Genomic DNA, 17,484 nt, shown 5'->3' on the forward strand with positions numbered 1-17,484 from the left:
GAAATAAACAGAAGAGATGCTCCTAGAAGGAAAGTACATGACCTGGTCTTTTCCTAAGTAGACGGTGTAAGACTTGGTAAAAAACAAATACATAAAATACCTAAAAAATAAAAAAATAGGTATGTAAGAGAAGTAGAAAATGTTCATGTCGTGTGATTGAGACCCTTCAAATGCCACTAGTAGAAATAAAGTCAAGAGAGTGATGGCTTAGAAGAGAAAATGATGAGTTTGATGTTTGACACATGAAATTTAAAGTTTGTGAGACATCTAAGTGTAGAAAGCTAGCTAAGTTAATGCAGATGTCAGCGTAGACATAAAAAATAGGTGATTTATTTATTCAGTAGTCTCTGGGACACCATGGTAAATTTATTTGCTCATTCATTTATCGTTGATTATTCACCTATCAACATATTTCCTAAGCACCTATTGTGTTCCAGGCATCATTCTAGCTTTAGGTGCTGGACATAATGAGTAAAAAAAACAAATGGACTCAACAAATAAACAAATATACATATAGACACACAAATGTCTGCTCTCACAGGACTGATATTTGAGGTGCTGGAGCAGGTGAGGATGATAAGAAAGACAACAACCAAAAATGAGGAAATAAATAGCCATAGATGCCTTGTTGAAAATAACATAGGGCAATGTGGTTGGGGGATGCCTCCGATTGAGTAGTTCTGTTTATTTAACAAGCTATTGTAGATGGATAAAATGTTAGAGATGACATTAAAAATGATACTTGTGTTATTTTTTTTTAAAAAGTAGTATTTGTGTTATTAAGTAACTGTTTCTCCCAAATATTTGCTGTGGGGAAAAGTCCTTCTGAGTGAAGATGATAATTTCCCCTAGCTCCAAACTCCTCGTAGTTCTGCTAACAATCTTAGCAGAGTTTGTAAAGTGAATTGTGATTATAAATCATAGATCATGGTGCCGCTTTGGGATGAACTCTTTGTTGTCATCAATCATAAAAGACCTACATTTGTTTCATCACAGAAGATTTTTGTATACAATTAAGTGAAACTGACAAAACTGGGAAGTGTAGCTCAGCAGGCAGAAAGCCCAGCCCAGGCCTGCCATCAAAGAAGAATGCCACAGATCATCTTTAACCATTTTCTTTCCTTGTAGTCTTCCCAGCTGGCATTCTGCAACCCCCCTTCTTCAGTGCCCAGCAGTCTAACTCGTTGAACTACGGGGGTATCGGCATGGTCATAGGACATGAAATCACCCATGGCTTCGATGACAATGGTAAAGTTCAGTGGACACTTTCCTTTGGCTGAGACACATCCTAATAAACCTGAATAGAGTTATTATACTTGATCAATACAAGAACACATTTAATCATCAGGGTATCATTGGCTAATAATCATACTCTTAGCGTTCCCTTTAAATTGTTGCTTAAGAAGATCAGAAATGTCTAGTTGTAAGATGAGCACTGTGTGCTTTGCACTCTGACAGAATAACACAAATATTCACATTGAGAAAACACTGTGATGTTTGTCAACACCAATGATAATGTTTGGTCTTATTTCATGATTGTTTACGTATTATCTATCTGGACTTCTAGAGGACAGGATTCATGTCTTAAAATCAGATATAAAATCAAAAAGTAAGGTGCCTGTAAGACTTTTAAACTGCTAATAGACAGGGCCTTTTTTTTTTTTTTTTTGCACCCTTTACCTAATTCAGGACTTTGCAAATAATGGACACTTAAATGTTTATATGCTGCCTCAAATGGCAAAAAGAGATTTAGAGTTTCGATGAAATTTGAGAGGCATAGAAGTAAAGACATGAGATACATAGGGAAGTGATAGTTGAAGCTAGGACAAAAATTGGTTTGCAAGTGGAGAGAAGATAGGAAGAAAATAATAGAAAATAATTAAGCCTTAACTAGAATAAACTTTAATGCCATATAAAGAAAAGGTGACAAGAAGGGTACAATTTTGGAAAGGACTTACTACATGTCTATTAACTCAATTCAAGTATATAATAATTTTCTCAGGTGGGTACTAATACCACTTCCATTTTTTTTTTAATAGAAAAAAGTAGAGGCGCATGAAAGACTTGCTCGAAGTTACAAAGCTAGGAAATTAGTGGAATCAGGATGTGAGTTCAAGTAGTTTATCTTTGTAGCCCTCTTCTCATTCACTACATCATAAGTAACTACTTAAAAGGATGATAAAATGAAGTATTAAAACATGGCATCTAACAAACGCCACTATAGCTCAAAAAAGGGAAAGATCGAGGTATTTAGGTTTAGCAGGAAAGCTCTAGGAGGAAGGACGACTCTTTCTTTGTGCTTGAAGTAGAGGGAAACTCTGAGTCCTCAGTGTCTCATGAGGGCTTTGAGATAGGAAATGAATGTAGAACAAAAAGAGTGTTTTTCAATCTCAAAATATCAAATTAAACAGACTTGGTCCATATGAAAACCATCCAAGAGAAACAAGGCACGATTTCAGGAGTGGCTTAGCTGGTGGCCTTGGCTGAGATATCAGGAACCACGGAGGTACAAAGCCTGGATCAATACTAAGGCCCATCAGCAAAGCAGGCCCTCACAGTGCATGTTTCATCAACACGGGATGAGAAAGGGGAGCAATTCCTCTCATTACCTGTCCAATTGAGTGTTCCCTCACACAGTGGTATTTCAGTCCTTGCTTTTTGAATTAAAGATATCTTATTGTAATTCTTGATGTAATGAGTTCCCTTTTTATTTAAATCATTATATTACAGGCAGAAATTTTAACAAGGATGGAGACCTTGTTGACTGGTGGACTCAACAGTCGGCAAATAATTTTAAAGACCAATCCCAATGCATGGTGTACCAGTATGGAAACTTCTCCTGGGACCTAGCAGGTGGACAGCATGTATGTTCACATTCTCTTGAAAAGTTTTAGATATATTCAATCTTTGTTGTTGTTTTTATTGATGCTTTTATTTTATTTGAGTATAGATGACACACAATGTTACCTTAATTTCAGGTGTACAATTTAATGATTTGACAAGTTTATACATCGTGCTATGTTCACAAGTATAGTTACCATCTGTCCCATTACAGCTATTACAGTATCATTGACTGTATTCTTTATGCTCTGCTTTTATTCCCGTGACTTACACATTCCATAACTGGAGGCCTATATCTCTGTCTCCTCTTCACCCATTTTACCCAAACCCCACCCTTTCCCCTCCGGCACCCATCAGTTTGTTCTCTGTATTTATAGTTTTGATTCTGCTTTTTGTTTGTTTATTCACTTTTTTTAGATTCCATTTATGAATGGAGCCGTATGGTGTTTGTCTTTCTCAGTCTGACTTATTTCACTTAGCATAATACCCTCTAGGTCCATCCATGTTATCTCATTCTTTATTTATGATTGTATAATATTCCATTGTGTATATGTGTTGCCATGTTTCACTTCTTCCTTATCCATTTGTCTATCCATAGACACTTGGGTTGCTTACATGACTTGGCTAATGTAATGCTGCAGTAAGTAAATGTATCTTTTCAAGTTAGTGTTTTCATTTCCCCTGGGTAAATACCCAGTAGTGAAATTACTGGATCATATGGTATTTCTATTTTTAACTTTTTGAAGAATAGATATATCCAATCTTAAGTGCATTATCGATGCCTTCTTAACAATCCAAATACAGGTAAGGATCTTTAAACATCTTTTGTTTTTTAACAGCTCAATGGAATTAATACACTGGGAGAAAATATTGCTGATAATGGAGGTATTGGCCAAGCATACAGAGTGAGTAATAATATTTTTTCCCATTTTAGTGATTGGAGTATATATTTATCATATTTAATCATTCATTTAAAGCCTTTTGCAAAAGGCACATATAATGTAGGCAGTGAACAATGAATAGGAAGTAAAAAATACATGGGGGAAAAGGGGATGGTAAGTATGCTAACCAGAAAGGGCAGTATGGTTATGATTGAGCTGAACAGTCTAGGTTTCTGAGAGGCTGAGAAGAGGAAACCTGGAATGTTATATCAGCAAAAATGAGGAGACATGCAAGTTTCACAGAGGAAGCAACATTTTTCTAAGAAATAAGTTCTGAAATAAATGTTTTAGAAAAGGTGCCTCATCAAAAGGATTATTTTAGTCATTGATCAATGTACTAAATAAGACCCTCAGTTTCACAGCAGGTGAAGCAATATTTGGGAACTATAATCAGCATAAACCACAGTCCGGTTACAACGACGCAGTTAGAGACTGAAGTGATATAGCTCCAACACATGGCCTTGTAGTCATCCAAACTATTATACCCAGAGGAGTATATTGATGGAACATCCCTTAGAATCTCATTTAGCCTTCCATTCATTCTTGCATTCAGCAAATACTTGTTGAGGACTTTACTGTGTATTTGGCACTATTCTCAGTGTTGGAGACACAGCTGTGAATCCTCCATAAAATATGTCATTATTTGATGATTAGAGCAGGGATTAAAGGGTGGTCTATTTGATGCCATGTGCACAAAAAAAAAGTGGAGATTTTCACAAAAGAGTAGCAGAATAATGGTCTTAGAAGCAACAAAAAAGGAGTGAGGGTAGTTTTGAGTGTTTCTTCCAACCCTGAGGTAGCTGACATTTGGGCCAATGAGCAGCATCTGCTTGAGAAGGTACAGGGGATAAAGTGCCCCAGGAAAAACCAGACTTCTCTAAGACAAAGATGTGTGTAATATTCTATGCAGTGGATGAGGATGGAAGATTATTTGTCCACCATAGAAATGTATGAGTTAGAGGGGAGAGGGAGGGCCTCAGTGATTGGGCCAGGAAAGGGGAAGCTTCAGAACAGTGTGGGAGAGATGACTGGGAGGGCCTGTGTCTTGGCAGTGACCATGGATGATCCAAATGTGTGGTTTGGGAGATTAAGCTACCTGCAAAGTTTACAAAAGAATGAGTCCCAGCAGAACCCTGGGGGATGGTAGATTGATGCTCCTTTGAATGACTGGTAATATTTTGACTAGATGCCAGGCAATGTGCATTTTACCTTGAGGGTCCTAGACATTTTTGTTTTCCTACAAACATTTTGAGCTTTATTCTTAGACACGATTAAATTCCTCAGAAATGGTTGGATCCTTCTGGATCAAACTTGCTTTTACAACTTGTTAGATGGGACTAGGGTAGTGCTCAGTCTAGGGACAATTATTCTCCCCTGCTGAGGCAAGACCCTACTGTGTGAATCTTGAGGGGCCCATCTGATTTCTAGAGATCCTCTCCTGTATAGCTTTCTCCTCTTTAGGACCCTGTCATTGGTGTTTTGAACTCTCGGGTCCTTCTCAACTAAGGCCATCCCTTGGGCTCCAGTTGAGTTTCCCTTCTCTACGTTGTAGCCTGGAAATGCTTAAGACAGTAAGCTGGGGCAATTATAGGGCTTACCTTATTTACCATCTCAGAGGGATCATTCTCTTTTTTGCCAGATGTCCAGTGTTATGCATACCATTGTTTCATATATTTTGTCCATCATTTGGTTGTTTCAGCAGGAAGGTAAATCCAGTCCCTCTGACTCCATCTTGCCTGGAAGTGGAAGGCATTGGCACCATTAATACTCCCACAGTTATTTCTAATATTCAGACAGATTAAAAATCATTGCTGTAAAAATGCAACCAAAATCTGGGTTGATGGTACTTCCATGAAGACCTTCACCTAAAACAAGTATAGACTTATTATAATGAAGCAAATTATAATTTTTATACATGAAATCATAGCATCTAATGCTCTGTCCTGTTGCTAGATTGTGAGCTCCCTAGGAGGGAGCAGGCTCAAGTCTTCCCCATGTTCCTAGCATCTTTGCATAATAGAGACTCAATAAATCTGTGTTAATGGCAAGGAGGAGGAAATGAAATATATCTTCTGCTTATCTAACTGACCACTTTCCTTTGTATTAAATTGGAAGTAACACATCTCAGAAAGTTTGTTGTAAATTCCTTAAATATGTTTAGTAGAGGAAAACTACATTTTTCAATGGTATTCATAGAATTTTAAGAACTAAGGACATTTTCTGACATTCAAGTAACCTAAATTCCTTCTTCCTAATGTAACTGAGGTTCAGTCTATTTTGCCCTGTCTTCCGGGTACCACAATAATTGCTCATCTTTATTCTTAGAATCGTAGGGTACTTATTTTTAAGAGATCTTAAGGAATCCCTTGACTTTTGGCATGAATCATTCAAAATCTGGTGTAAATCTTTTTTGCTAAGAGTGGTAACTGAGCTAAATATGGTAATTGCAGACTGACTCCCTTGGCAATCCATTCTCTCAACTGGCAAGACTTATCCATCTATCTATAGAACAACATTTAGATAAGTTTTTTATCATTTATATAAGTCATCCATTCATTCAACTGACATTTATTGATCAATGACATTTTCAGAACATTTGTAAATGAATTCTGGTTTTCTTTCTAATCCATGAAATAGTTGTAGGTTGCCATATGTAAATAGATTATTATGGTGATCCCAATATAAAAGGTTAATTACTGGATTACATGGTCTTTTGCACAGAATTATACATAAATTTAGAAAATTATAAACATCATGTTTCTATTTCATTAACTGCCTAGGCCTATCAAAATTATGTTAAAAAGAATGGTGAAGAAAAATTACTTCCTGGACTTGACCTAAATCACAAACAACTATTCTTCTTGAACTTTGCCCAGGTATTGTATCTTTCTTGATTGATAGATATGAAAATCATCTTGAATCATAATTTCATAGTTAATTAGATATTGCATGCTGAGTTTTCTTGTTTTAATCAGCTGTGGCAGAGCATTTGACTTGACTGACTTTCACTGTTTATAACAGACTATCAGCTCATATTAATGGTAATTATGTTCCTGGTTGCCTATCTCTGAACGTTATTTGAAGAGCAAATGGTTGAGAAATGCAGAATTCCAATTTAATTTTTGCAATAGGTAGTGGGCCTGCCCATACAAATAATCTTTGATTGAACCTAAGCACACTACTTTCCTTTATCTTCTTATCCCTAGGTGTGGTGTGGCACCTACAGGCCAGAGTATGCTGTCAACTCCATTAAAACAGATGTTCACAGTCCAGGGAATTTCAGGTGCGTGGGTTTGAACAGCAGTCAAGGTGCTCCAATATTGACCCCATTACTTCCACGTTTGGAAATTGGCCTTTTCTAACTCTGACTATAAAATCTGGACATCCACTGTTTTGTTTTTTCTTTTGAGGGTCATGGATAGAATCAACAGAACACAACAGGATAAATGTCATGTTTACATAAGCATAGCCTTGACTGCTCTTATCCTCAGAATGTACGTGACCTGTGCTTAGTGCCTGATGGATTCCAGCAAAGATGTTGCATGAGAATCATGGCCCTATTTAAAGCTAGCACAAAGACATTTTTAAGAGGCTATGAAAAGTTTAGGCCTAGCACCAATGAGTAGCCATTCCAAAGAAAGATTTCCATTCAACATAAAGAGAAATGTGGTTTAATTAGAGGTTATCCAACATAAAATAGTTATCCACAGAACTCCAGGAGAGGGTACCTTGAAGCAGAGGTCAGAGGACAACCCATCAAGGATGCTGGAGAGAAATGCTCTGTAGAGTGGAAGGTTGAGTTAGAAGAAATCTAAAGTCCTTCTGAGATCAGAAAATCTAAGAGAGCAATGTATTGAAAGAGAATCACTCTAACCAGCTTTTCAATGTTAAATCCTGGATCCTCATGTATCCAATTTAGGACTAAATTATTAATGCTCCCCCTTCCCACATACAATAACACTTCATCACTGATTTACTGATCAACAACACTTCTCAGACAGGAATTCTGAAAAACAAACAAAATTTCATAGAGTAGTTGGAAAATAGCTTAAGAACAAAAGAGAATTAATGGGCTGAGTTTTAAAAGCCCTTCCTAAAATAGTTATAAACATACTGCCTGGATCATTCACTCCTGGGGAAAAACCACATTCAATTATGAAACAATGAAATAGCATATTTACAAATTAAAGAGTTTACTCAGCTTGGTCTAGTATCATCATCGTAATCACCATCATTTAGTATTTGCCTTAACTGTTCTTTCAAAATTCATTCGCTCAACAACTGTTTATTGTATGCCCATTAAGTGTGTAATCCAAGGTAAATTCAGTCTTGCTAGAATAATCAAATTAACTTCTTTTTAGATAATGAGCAGCAAAAGTCACTGGATCAATTCCCATTGTAGTTTACCCAAGTAACTTTTTGTTTTCGTTTTTAGAATTTGTCTTTTTCCTTACTGAAGTCTTCAGAAGTGAAAATACAGGAATTTAATTCTGAAGACAACAGAGGGCAATTATTATAAGCTCACATAAGCCATGATAACAATCTAATTGGTCAAAGCTCTTCCTTCCATATCCCCATGAACTAAAGCATATGTGCATAAAAACCTAATGAATTTAAATAATATTATTGTAATACCTGGTACACCTGGCATATCCTCAGGGAATGGGGCTTGCAAATTGAAAGATTTTGATAGCTAAAATTTGTCCCTTGATTATTAACATTTTTATCTTAACCACTGGATTAAAATTTCTCTGTTACAATACATTTTCTACCTTATTGCCTTATTAACACAGTATCCTGAACAAAACCTAGCTTTTTTTTTTTTTAATGACACAGACTATTGCTATGACTATTAGTTGGCATTTTAGTGTTTATTAGTTTAGTGAACTCCTCAAAAGCTAGAGTATGGGAGCTATTTATTCCTACACTAAAGAGCCACCAATGGGGATATGGAGATGCTTTTTTGACTTTTCATTTTGGCTTTTTATTAGAGTTTTCCTGTTTGTTTCTTCCCTAGTTCTCTTTGCTGTTACTACATTGCCTGCCCTTTGCCATCCCATTCCTTCATTCTGATTAGCTCAGAAAGCAGATCCTTATACTTGGTGAAAAAAATGAATGTAAGCTTTGAAGGAAGAAACACTTGAGTTCCACCCACAGCTTTGCCATTTATAAGCTGTTACTTAACCTTTGTGTCTCAGTTTCTAGATATTTTAAATTAGGATTAAATTATCCTGAGAGTTGTTAAGAAGATTAATGTTAATACAGAAGAAGTATCTATTACATATATGTGTTTGAAAATTAGTGCTAGGATTATTTTTAGATAAGAAAGGTGTGAACAGAATTAAGAATCCCCAGGGGTAAATATATGGACTTTGCAACAGTTTTATTACCTGAGAGTCAAGGGCTTTTTGTTGCTCATTTCTTACGTCTGGATAGTTCAGAATGTCAATAACTGATCACTGATTAGATGATATATAGGTAAATACATAACTGTTTTCTACCCTCAATTTTAAACTGAAAAAATTTTATTATAAATATGTAAAATTTGCTATCTGTAAAAATACATACTATTTTTTTATAAAATATGTAAATTATTCACAACTTTATTTGTAACTTTCTTTGTTCTGGTGCAAAAGATGCCTCTTTGACTATTTTTCGTTTCTAGTAAGAAAAGTATGTGTTGTTTTTTAAAAAGGGTAAATGGAATGCCAACCTTTTGTCAAGGAAATTATTATTTTCTCTGGAGGTAAAGGGATTTCCTCGGCAAAAGGTTGAGGTTACATTTAGTTTTGGAAACGGGCTGCTTCCTGGCTGTACAAAGTAAAACATATTTTTTTAAAAGCCTTAAAACTAATAGACATTGAATTGCTATTGAGAAATTGTGCATAGTGGTTTGTGTAGAAACATTTCTGAAATAGAGATCTTGTAACCTTATGCTTAAGGCAGTATTAAAACAGAAGGCAAAATATATTTGATATAAAGCTGAATCTATAAAACCATTTGTTAGTTTTGAGCTGTAATTGTTTTAGTCTTCCTAACTAAAGTCTTACGTAGTTTAGATAAACTTTCTTTTCTTTTCTTTTCTTTTTTTTAAAGATTTTATAGATTTTTTGACAGAGAGAAAGAGACAGCGAGAGAGGGAACCCAAGCAGGGGGAATGGGAGAGGGAGAAGCAGGCTTCCCGCCGAGCAGGTAGCCCGATGCGGGGCTCGATCCCAGGACCCTGGGATCGTGACCTGAGCCAAAGGCAGACACTTAACAACTGAGCCACCCAGGGGCCCCTATAAACTTCTAAAACTTTAGTATTTAGAGAGAATTTTTTTTTTTTAATTTATCAGTTTGAGAGAGAGAGAGAGAGAGAGAGAGAGAGAGAGCATGAACAGGAGTGTCAGAGGCAGAGGGAGAAGCAGACTCCCGGCTGAGCAGGGAGCCTGATATGGGGCTCGATCCCAGCACCCTGGGATCATGGCCTGAGCCGAAGGCAGAAGTTTAACCGACTGAGCCACCCAGGCGCCCCTAAAACTTTAGTATTTAAAATAAAAACATTTCCCCTTGATGTTCTAGAAATTGAACTCACAATTTAAATGACTTCTTTTTGGAAATTCTGTTTCTGTTAGCCATCCCCATCTCTTGGAATGGTTGTTATGCTAATATTTACCATATAATCTACAGATGTGTCTCTAAAGTTATTCAGATGTAATACTTCTAAACAATATATAAGGGTCTGATAATTTTTTTAAAGCAAGTTCAAAGGGACAAAGTGATACCAATGTATGCACTACCTAAATAGTAAAGGTGCTCATTTAGATGCTTAAATTGCTCGATATTATCTTCCAGTCAGAATAAAAGGGCACTTTACAGAACTAACACCACTAATAAAGCAAGACATTTTTTCCACAGCTTAATTTCTAGTACTTTTTGTAAGATATTCTTTCTAGTGTTTTATGTAGACATTTTCAGGTAATATGGCGATTTTGTTCCCTATTATTCCATGAGTTTAGTATGTGTATGCTAAATCCTCTTTGAAATACTAATGTTTCTTCTATTTGCCTTAAATATTAGCATTGGTTTCTGATATTTTGTAAATGTCAGTTTGGATTTTGGTGAACCTTGTAGCACTTGTTAATCTTCAAACCACATCTGGGAATCTATTCAGGCATTTATTTCTTTGTGAATTTATAGTGGAACATAAGCTGATCAATGTGACCTTCCTTTAACAAAACCATGAACAACAGTTAACGATAAAGATTGGATAGTTTATTTATAAATGCAGCTAGTTAACCTCATAACCAAGTCATTCATTTAAAAGAAGTAACAAGGGATGCCTGGGTGGCTCAGTTGGTTAAGCGTCTGCCTTCGGCTCAGGTCATGATCCCAGGGTCCTGGGATCGAGCCCCATATCGGGCTCCCTACTCAGTGGGAAGCCTGCTTCTCCATCTCCCACTCCCCCTGCTTGTGTTCCCTCTCTCGCTGTCTCTCTCTTTTTCTCTCTCTCTCTCTGTCAAATAAATAAAGTCTTTTTTTAAAAAAATAAATAAATAATATAAGAAGTAACAAAAGGTTGTCAGAAGACCAATTAATTGCAAAAAACTCATTCAGTAATTAAAAAATCCAGTTAGGCACAGGCAGGAGTAGTCTTCTTGGTCACCTGATGTTCAACTCCATATCCCTTAGATGTTTTTAAAACAAGTGATTATTTGCCAAGGGAATAAACAACAACAGTATAATAAAACATTTTATATAATAAGGTCAAAATTTCAAATAAATCACTTTAAGACATAATCAATAAAAGCCATTTATCTTCTGTTATCATAAACACAAACATTGCACAGTTTTAATATAGCATGAAATTCATGTAAGTCCTTTATGTAATATTAATGAAAGATGACCCCACTCTTAAGAGAAGGGATTCATTTGATTAATAATGTATCTACTTTCTGAAATAGATTATTTATGTCATCTATCCAAAGAATTAATGTAAACAATAAGACATTAATCAGAGTCCTGGGAAGGTAAGTGAAGTCCTGGTACATGGTTGACCTAATTATTCAGAACCAAATGATCTAAGTGAAGCTTTTGGATTGAAAGAGAAGAGCTGGAACGGAAATGGAGAGCTGAGTGCGCATTAGGTTGAGTGTTGCTCCACGGCTAACTGCCATTGGTGCTTTGTGAAGAGTTCCCTTCCTTGAGGTCTGTGGGTTTTTTGTTTTTGTTTTCATTTCCCTCGTGTTTTTATGACAAATGTAGAATTAAGTCATGGGTTTGGACATTTTACTGACGTACTTGTGCCCCTATGATTATATCTAAGATAAAATCCTTTAAAAAAAAAAAGTTTAATAAAATGAAAACAAACAAGAGCAGCTCTTCTTGTCACAGGATCCCAGATGCTTTCCCTGTCCATCAGGGAGCTTGCTGCTCAATTTGAGGAATAATCAAGTCATCGTGATGACTGCCACTAAGCTAGCGCATAGGGCTTCCCAAAGTGGAAAGGGGATTGAATTAAACGAATCAAAGTTTCTCTCGGTCTCAGAGTCCATGAGCCTAGAAACTTAAAAGACCAAAGACCAATACAAATTCCTGATGTCTAAAATCTTTTTATTCCTTGGGGCACCTGGCTGGCTCAGTAGTGCATGGGACTCTTGATCTTGGGGTTGTGAGTTTGAGCCCCATGTTGGGTACAGAGATTACTAAAAATAAAATAAAATCTTTTTATTCCTACATACATGACCACTTTTGACCAAGTATCAGGTGAATTTGTTCTTGGACTTTCAGATATAAGAAATGACACATCATCACCGTCATCATCATTATAGCAAATTAATTCAATCTCTAAGCTCCCACCCTAAGCAGGGAAGTAAGAAATTTAATTTCAGTAGTTTTCAGTGTACTCCTTTTTAGGGTTGTACAGGAATCCGAAGACCCAGAAATTAGGAAATTAGTCTCCATCTCCAGCCTGCCATGGTCACTGCTGACATGTCTGCAGTTCAGAGGCTCCATCTGAAGTCAGGTGGCTCCATTTCTTTCTGGTGGTCATGGGCATGGGCCTCGGGAACCACTGCTCTTGATGTTCGGGCTCCCCCCCATAACATGCCATCCTATCAGAGGTCCTCTCAGGGCCCTGCTCACAGTGGGAAGAATGTCCGTCATTCACACAACCCTCCATTACTGGGCCCCTCCTCAGCACTGGGGAGGCCAGTCTTCTCCATCTCAAGTGGACTAATAGATATAAATTCCCCAGCTCTGTCCCCCACCCCACCTCAACACCCCCATACCAGGAAGATTCCTGTTAATCTTTAGGGCTCCTCTAGGAGTACTAAGAAAAAACACACAACCAAAAACGTTTACATTCTCCCTGAAGGATAGGGGAGTTGTGATGTTGGGGCTGGAGAGATAGTTGATGTGGTAATGGTTGACACATTAGGAAGTCAGACTCTTAGAAATTAGGTATGGATCTGTCTTCCCTGGAATGGGGATAAGGAAAAGAAATGCTTGCTTTTTCTCATAGTTGGTCCTAGTTGCAAATAAACACAAAAATGCTAAGTAGTGTTTTTCTTTGTAATGACCTATTCCTCCTATACGTGTAATCACCATGCCCAGCTGACAGTCTCATTTATTCAGTTAGTATGTACTGAGTCCTACAGTAGACAAAGCACTGTGGTAGGCTTTGCAGGGAGCGCAGTGGGGAGGGCAACAGGCAGCAAGAGATACACAGTATTTTGCCCTCAGATTACAGTGTAGTGGTGATGTCACAAAGTGAAGAAGGAGAACAAATCGTTGTGAACCGAGAGGGCTACTACGGGTGGGAGGAACTAATTTGGACATTCTTTGAAGAAAGCCTCTGAGGAGGGGTATTTAAGTAGAGGCATGAAAGCTGAGAAGGAGTGAATCATGGAGTCACTGGGCAGTAACTTTCAAGGGAGTGGGGTCCATAGGAGCAGAAGTTCCTAAAGAGGGAAAGAAATTGGCTGGTTTGATGAATGGAAAGTCGGTCTGTGTAGTTTGAACCTGATGAGAAACAGGAAGAGAAACGTACTATGAGGAGGCCGGGAAGGTTGGCTGGAGCCCTCAGAACATTGGAGGCTATGGGGAGGAGTTGGATTTCATTCAAGCCCCTGGAAATTTTTAAGGAAGGGAATTAGGGGATTTGACTCCAACTTTAAAGGTCATTCTGCTGTGTGGAGAATGGGTCAGAGGAGATAAGACTGCAAAGATTTATACTCAGCACACCTGCCGTGGACGGAGATCTCAGTAATTAGAACACACTCTCCTGTCACTTGCCTGAGGTCTTCCCACCACCCTCGTCTGTTTGCCTCCCTGCCCTTCCTCCCAGCCCAAGGTGGGTGTGGTGGGATGGTCCCGGGAGGAAGAGAAAGGAAGGAGCTGGTTTGGGGTTGGTGTGAAAACATCACCTCTGCATCATTGTACTGACCTCTCTCTCCCTTCCAATGCTGCTTGGTGCCGACAGTGGGTCGGACAGTGTTGTTTTTGCCCACTGGGGTCAGAGATAAGAAGACATTGACTTTTTGCCAGCCCTTTCCAGTTACTCAGGCTGAATCCAGTTTCTGATATCTATGAAGTTCTTTTGGAAAAAAAGAAAATAATGATCTTCCTTATTAGATCAAATCAACAAGTATCTATTTAAAGTCTATTATATGTAAGTTATTGTGTGAGCCCTTCCAAGATGTAATGAAAAATCGTGATTTTATTTTTGACTAAACTCTTCGTATAATAACTGCAATTCTGAATATGAACTATTCATTTATTTTACAACACGCATAGGGTGTTTATAAGTTCACTCCCCGTGACAACCATAAGATGCAGGTACTATTACTATATGCATTTTACAGAAAAGGAAACTGAAGCACAGAGATTCTAAGTAAATACAACTCATACCCAGGATTCAAGCCACACAGTCTTCAAAATCTGTGCTCTGATACTTTGTTACCTGTCCATTTAAAAATTCTGTTAATGAGTAGAACTTTTTTTTTTCCTCTCAAGCTGTAAATTCCAAATTCCGTCAATAGAAGTACTTCGAGAAATTCTGTAGAGCTCCTACATGGCATGGGCCTAAGTATCAAATGCTGATGTGACTTTTGTTTGTTTCACAGGATTATTGGGACTTTGCAGAACTCCCCTGAGTTTTCAGAGGCCTTTCACTGCCGCAAGAATTCATACATGAATCCAGAAAAGAAATGCCGCGTGTGGTGATCTTCAGCGAAAGCGGTGTGGCCCTTGGCTAGACTTGCCAACACCACCGAAATGGGGAACTCTGTCCACAGAGGTCACTGTAATGACATGGGGGATAGTTCACAGAGATGACAAAGCATCATATTAGAAATGGAGTTAGGTTATTCTGGAAAAGGTGTGGAGAGAGGAGGCGGGTGTCTGGTGTCTATCAAATCAATCACTCTCACTGTGTAAATAATGCTTGATCTCTAAAGATATTACCATTCATTTCTGTTTCTCATATGATCTGCCAGTTGATGTCGTCTCTTGAAAACAGTATTAACCACTTGATGTAGACTGGGATTGCTAATCAAAGGGAGATTAAAGAGATTGAAGCATACATTTGGCTCCAAAAGCACAGCAGTGGCATGAGGGTTGAAAACACATTGCCTCACTACTTGTTTTTACTTTTATTTGCAACTTGTTCACTCCTACAGAACTCTTCCAAAGAATTCTTATACATATTGGGGCCTTGGGACTTAATGTAATTTGAAACCGATTTTGCCAATCATCAGTTTATTCATTCTGAGATCATTTTATTTTAAGCTACTCTTAGGGCTAAAATGAATGTCTGAAACTGTTTTTGATTGTACCTGCTTTCACCGATAATGAAATTCTTGAGGGTCCATGCAATTTTCTAAGCAATTTCTTGTTCTCTCTCTCTCTCTCAAAACTTGATCTTTTTAAGAGATTTGTAGTAATGTATAAATAATAATTTTTATATTTAATTATTAACTACATTTATGACTAAGTAATTATTATAGGTAATCATTGAATATTGACGTTTCAGACAGATAAATAGTTATGGACTAAGATCTGTAAAGTGATGTACAGATGAAGATTTGAGACTTTTTAAGCTTATCAATCATATTGATAAAAAGCTTAAAGCACAAACTCTGGGTTAAAAATTGCCATTGGACAGTTTTCTGAAGCAGAATTTTTCAAAATAAACTCTGTCCCTGAGCTGGCTATGAAAGAAGGACAAAACTGCATCTTTGTAGCTCTGCATCTCCTTATCTTTTCAGGTTTGCCATCTGATGGAAATATTTTTATCCTAAATTGGAATTGTGAGCCCATTACTCACGGAGCCTACTGTGCCAGCAGTCTAGCTCTGGAGAGTGCATTTCTGAATATAAATGAGAGGCTTGCCCAACTCGGACAGACCTGCGTCTGAAATCCGAACTCGCCTAGAGTTCTGGGAGGGGCCTGTCTAGTCCCTGCTAGGAACTCATCTCTTGAGGCTTTATCTTCTTCTCTTTCCCTGTCCTTTTGGCTAGTTTGGTTAACTTCATTATTTGATTAGTATTTTACAAAAGAGGCATTTTCCTTATTTTTCCTAACAAAATGAAAATGAGGGAATTTCAATTCAAAATATGCGTGTTGGTTTTCTTGCTTCTTGAAAAATGCCCATTTATTTACCTTTTTTTAAAGGTTAATGAAAATATAACGTATACCCAAAAGTTTCATTAAGCATAAGCGTACAGCTCAGTGAACTTTCTCCAACTGAACACAGCCCTGTAACCAGCACCTTTAAGAAACAAAACATTACTAGTGCCTTAGAAACCCCTTCTTCCAACTACCACTTCCTTCCTCCAAGGACAACCACTGTCCTGACTCCTAGTATCACACATTAATTTTAATCGATTAGCATGTATTCTTTTGTGTCTGGCTTCTTTCACTCAGTGTTACATTTTGAGATTCATCTATATTGTTGCATTCGACTGTGGATCTTTCATTGTCACTACTCAATAATATCCTATTGTGTGATTATACTACAATTCATCCATTCCATTGTTGATAGGCATGTGAGAAGCTTCCAGTTTGGGGCTGTTACAAATAGTGCAATTATGAGTATACATACTTGCATATTACACATCTTTTTTCACTTGAGATTTTAATGAGCTCATTTCCACAAACATTTCGTCGAGTTATTATAAATATTGAAAATATAGTTTTAAACTAGCCATGGATAGCCTCATTTTTCTTCTTATATCACTACCACCATTATTATGGGTAATTCAAAGTATACTTATGGATATATTTCCTTAAATAAACTGAAAACACTTATAAGTAAGATTGGTGGTTGGAACACTAGGAGCGTCCAGTTCTGAAGAGAACAACTACCTTTGAATCATTTAATTTCTATCCTGTCAGAGCAGCTGAAGAGCAACTAGTACAAATTACAAAAAGACACTAGATTCCCCACTCTTTAAAACATCAGACTCCCATCCTTATGGAAGGACCTGAGTGACATTTTTCTGGGGGGAAAAAAAACCTTTCTAATGCCTGGATCTCCTGGGTCTAGAAATATGAGATTTCCTGGGAGTGAGGGATACACCTAAGTGAGAAGACCAGTACCTCCCCCTCCCTCACATGTGAGGATATTATTAATTGTATGTGGCATCATTGTTGGGTTGTGGGGGTCTCTCTCAACCAGTCCCAATCGTTTGGAGTTGTGTCATCAGGTAAGGCCTAT

The 17,484-nt window shown here is 37.4% G+C and overlaps 1 protein-coding gene across 6 annotated transcripts in view; it reads left to right on the top strand.

Moving 5' to 3' along the window:
* Positions 1-16,972, top strand: part of MME (membrane metalloendopeptidase) — a 106,115-nt gene extending 89,143 nt beyond the window's left edge. For all 6 annotated transcript variants that reach the window (XM_027584793.2, XM_027584798.2, XM_027584797.2 and 3 more), the window contains 6 exons: positions 1,129-1,248; positions 2,731-2,864; positions 3,681-3,746; positions 6,563-6,658; positions 6,989-7,065; positions 14,891-16,972. In XM_027584793.2, the coding sequence (XP_027440594.1) occupies positions 1,129-1,248; positions 2,731-2,864; positions 3,681-3,746; positions 6,563-6,658; positions 6,989-7,065; positions 14,891-14,990 (593 nt within the window). In that variant the 3' untranslated portion in view covers positions 14,991-16,972. The remainder of the gene's footprint in view (positions 1-1,128; positions 1,249-2,730; positions 2,865-3,680; positions 3,747-6,562; positions 6,659-6,988; positions 7,066-14,890) is intronic.
* The last annotated feature ends 512 nt before the right edge of the window (positions 16,973-17,484 follow it).

The sequence above is a fragment of the Zalophus californianus genome, chromosome 1 (assembly GCF_009762305.2).
Source record: "Zalophus californianus isolate mZalCal1 chromosome 1, mZalCal1.pri.v2, whole genome shotgun sequence".
Classification (NCBI taxonomy): domain Eukaryota; kingdom Metazoa; phylum Chordata; class Mammalia; order Carnivora; family Otariidae; genus Zalophus; species Zalophus californianus.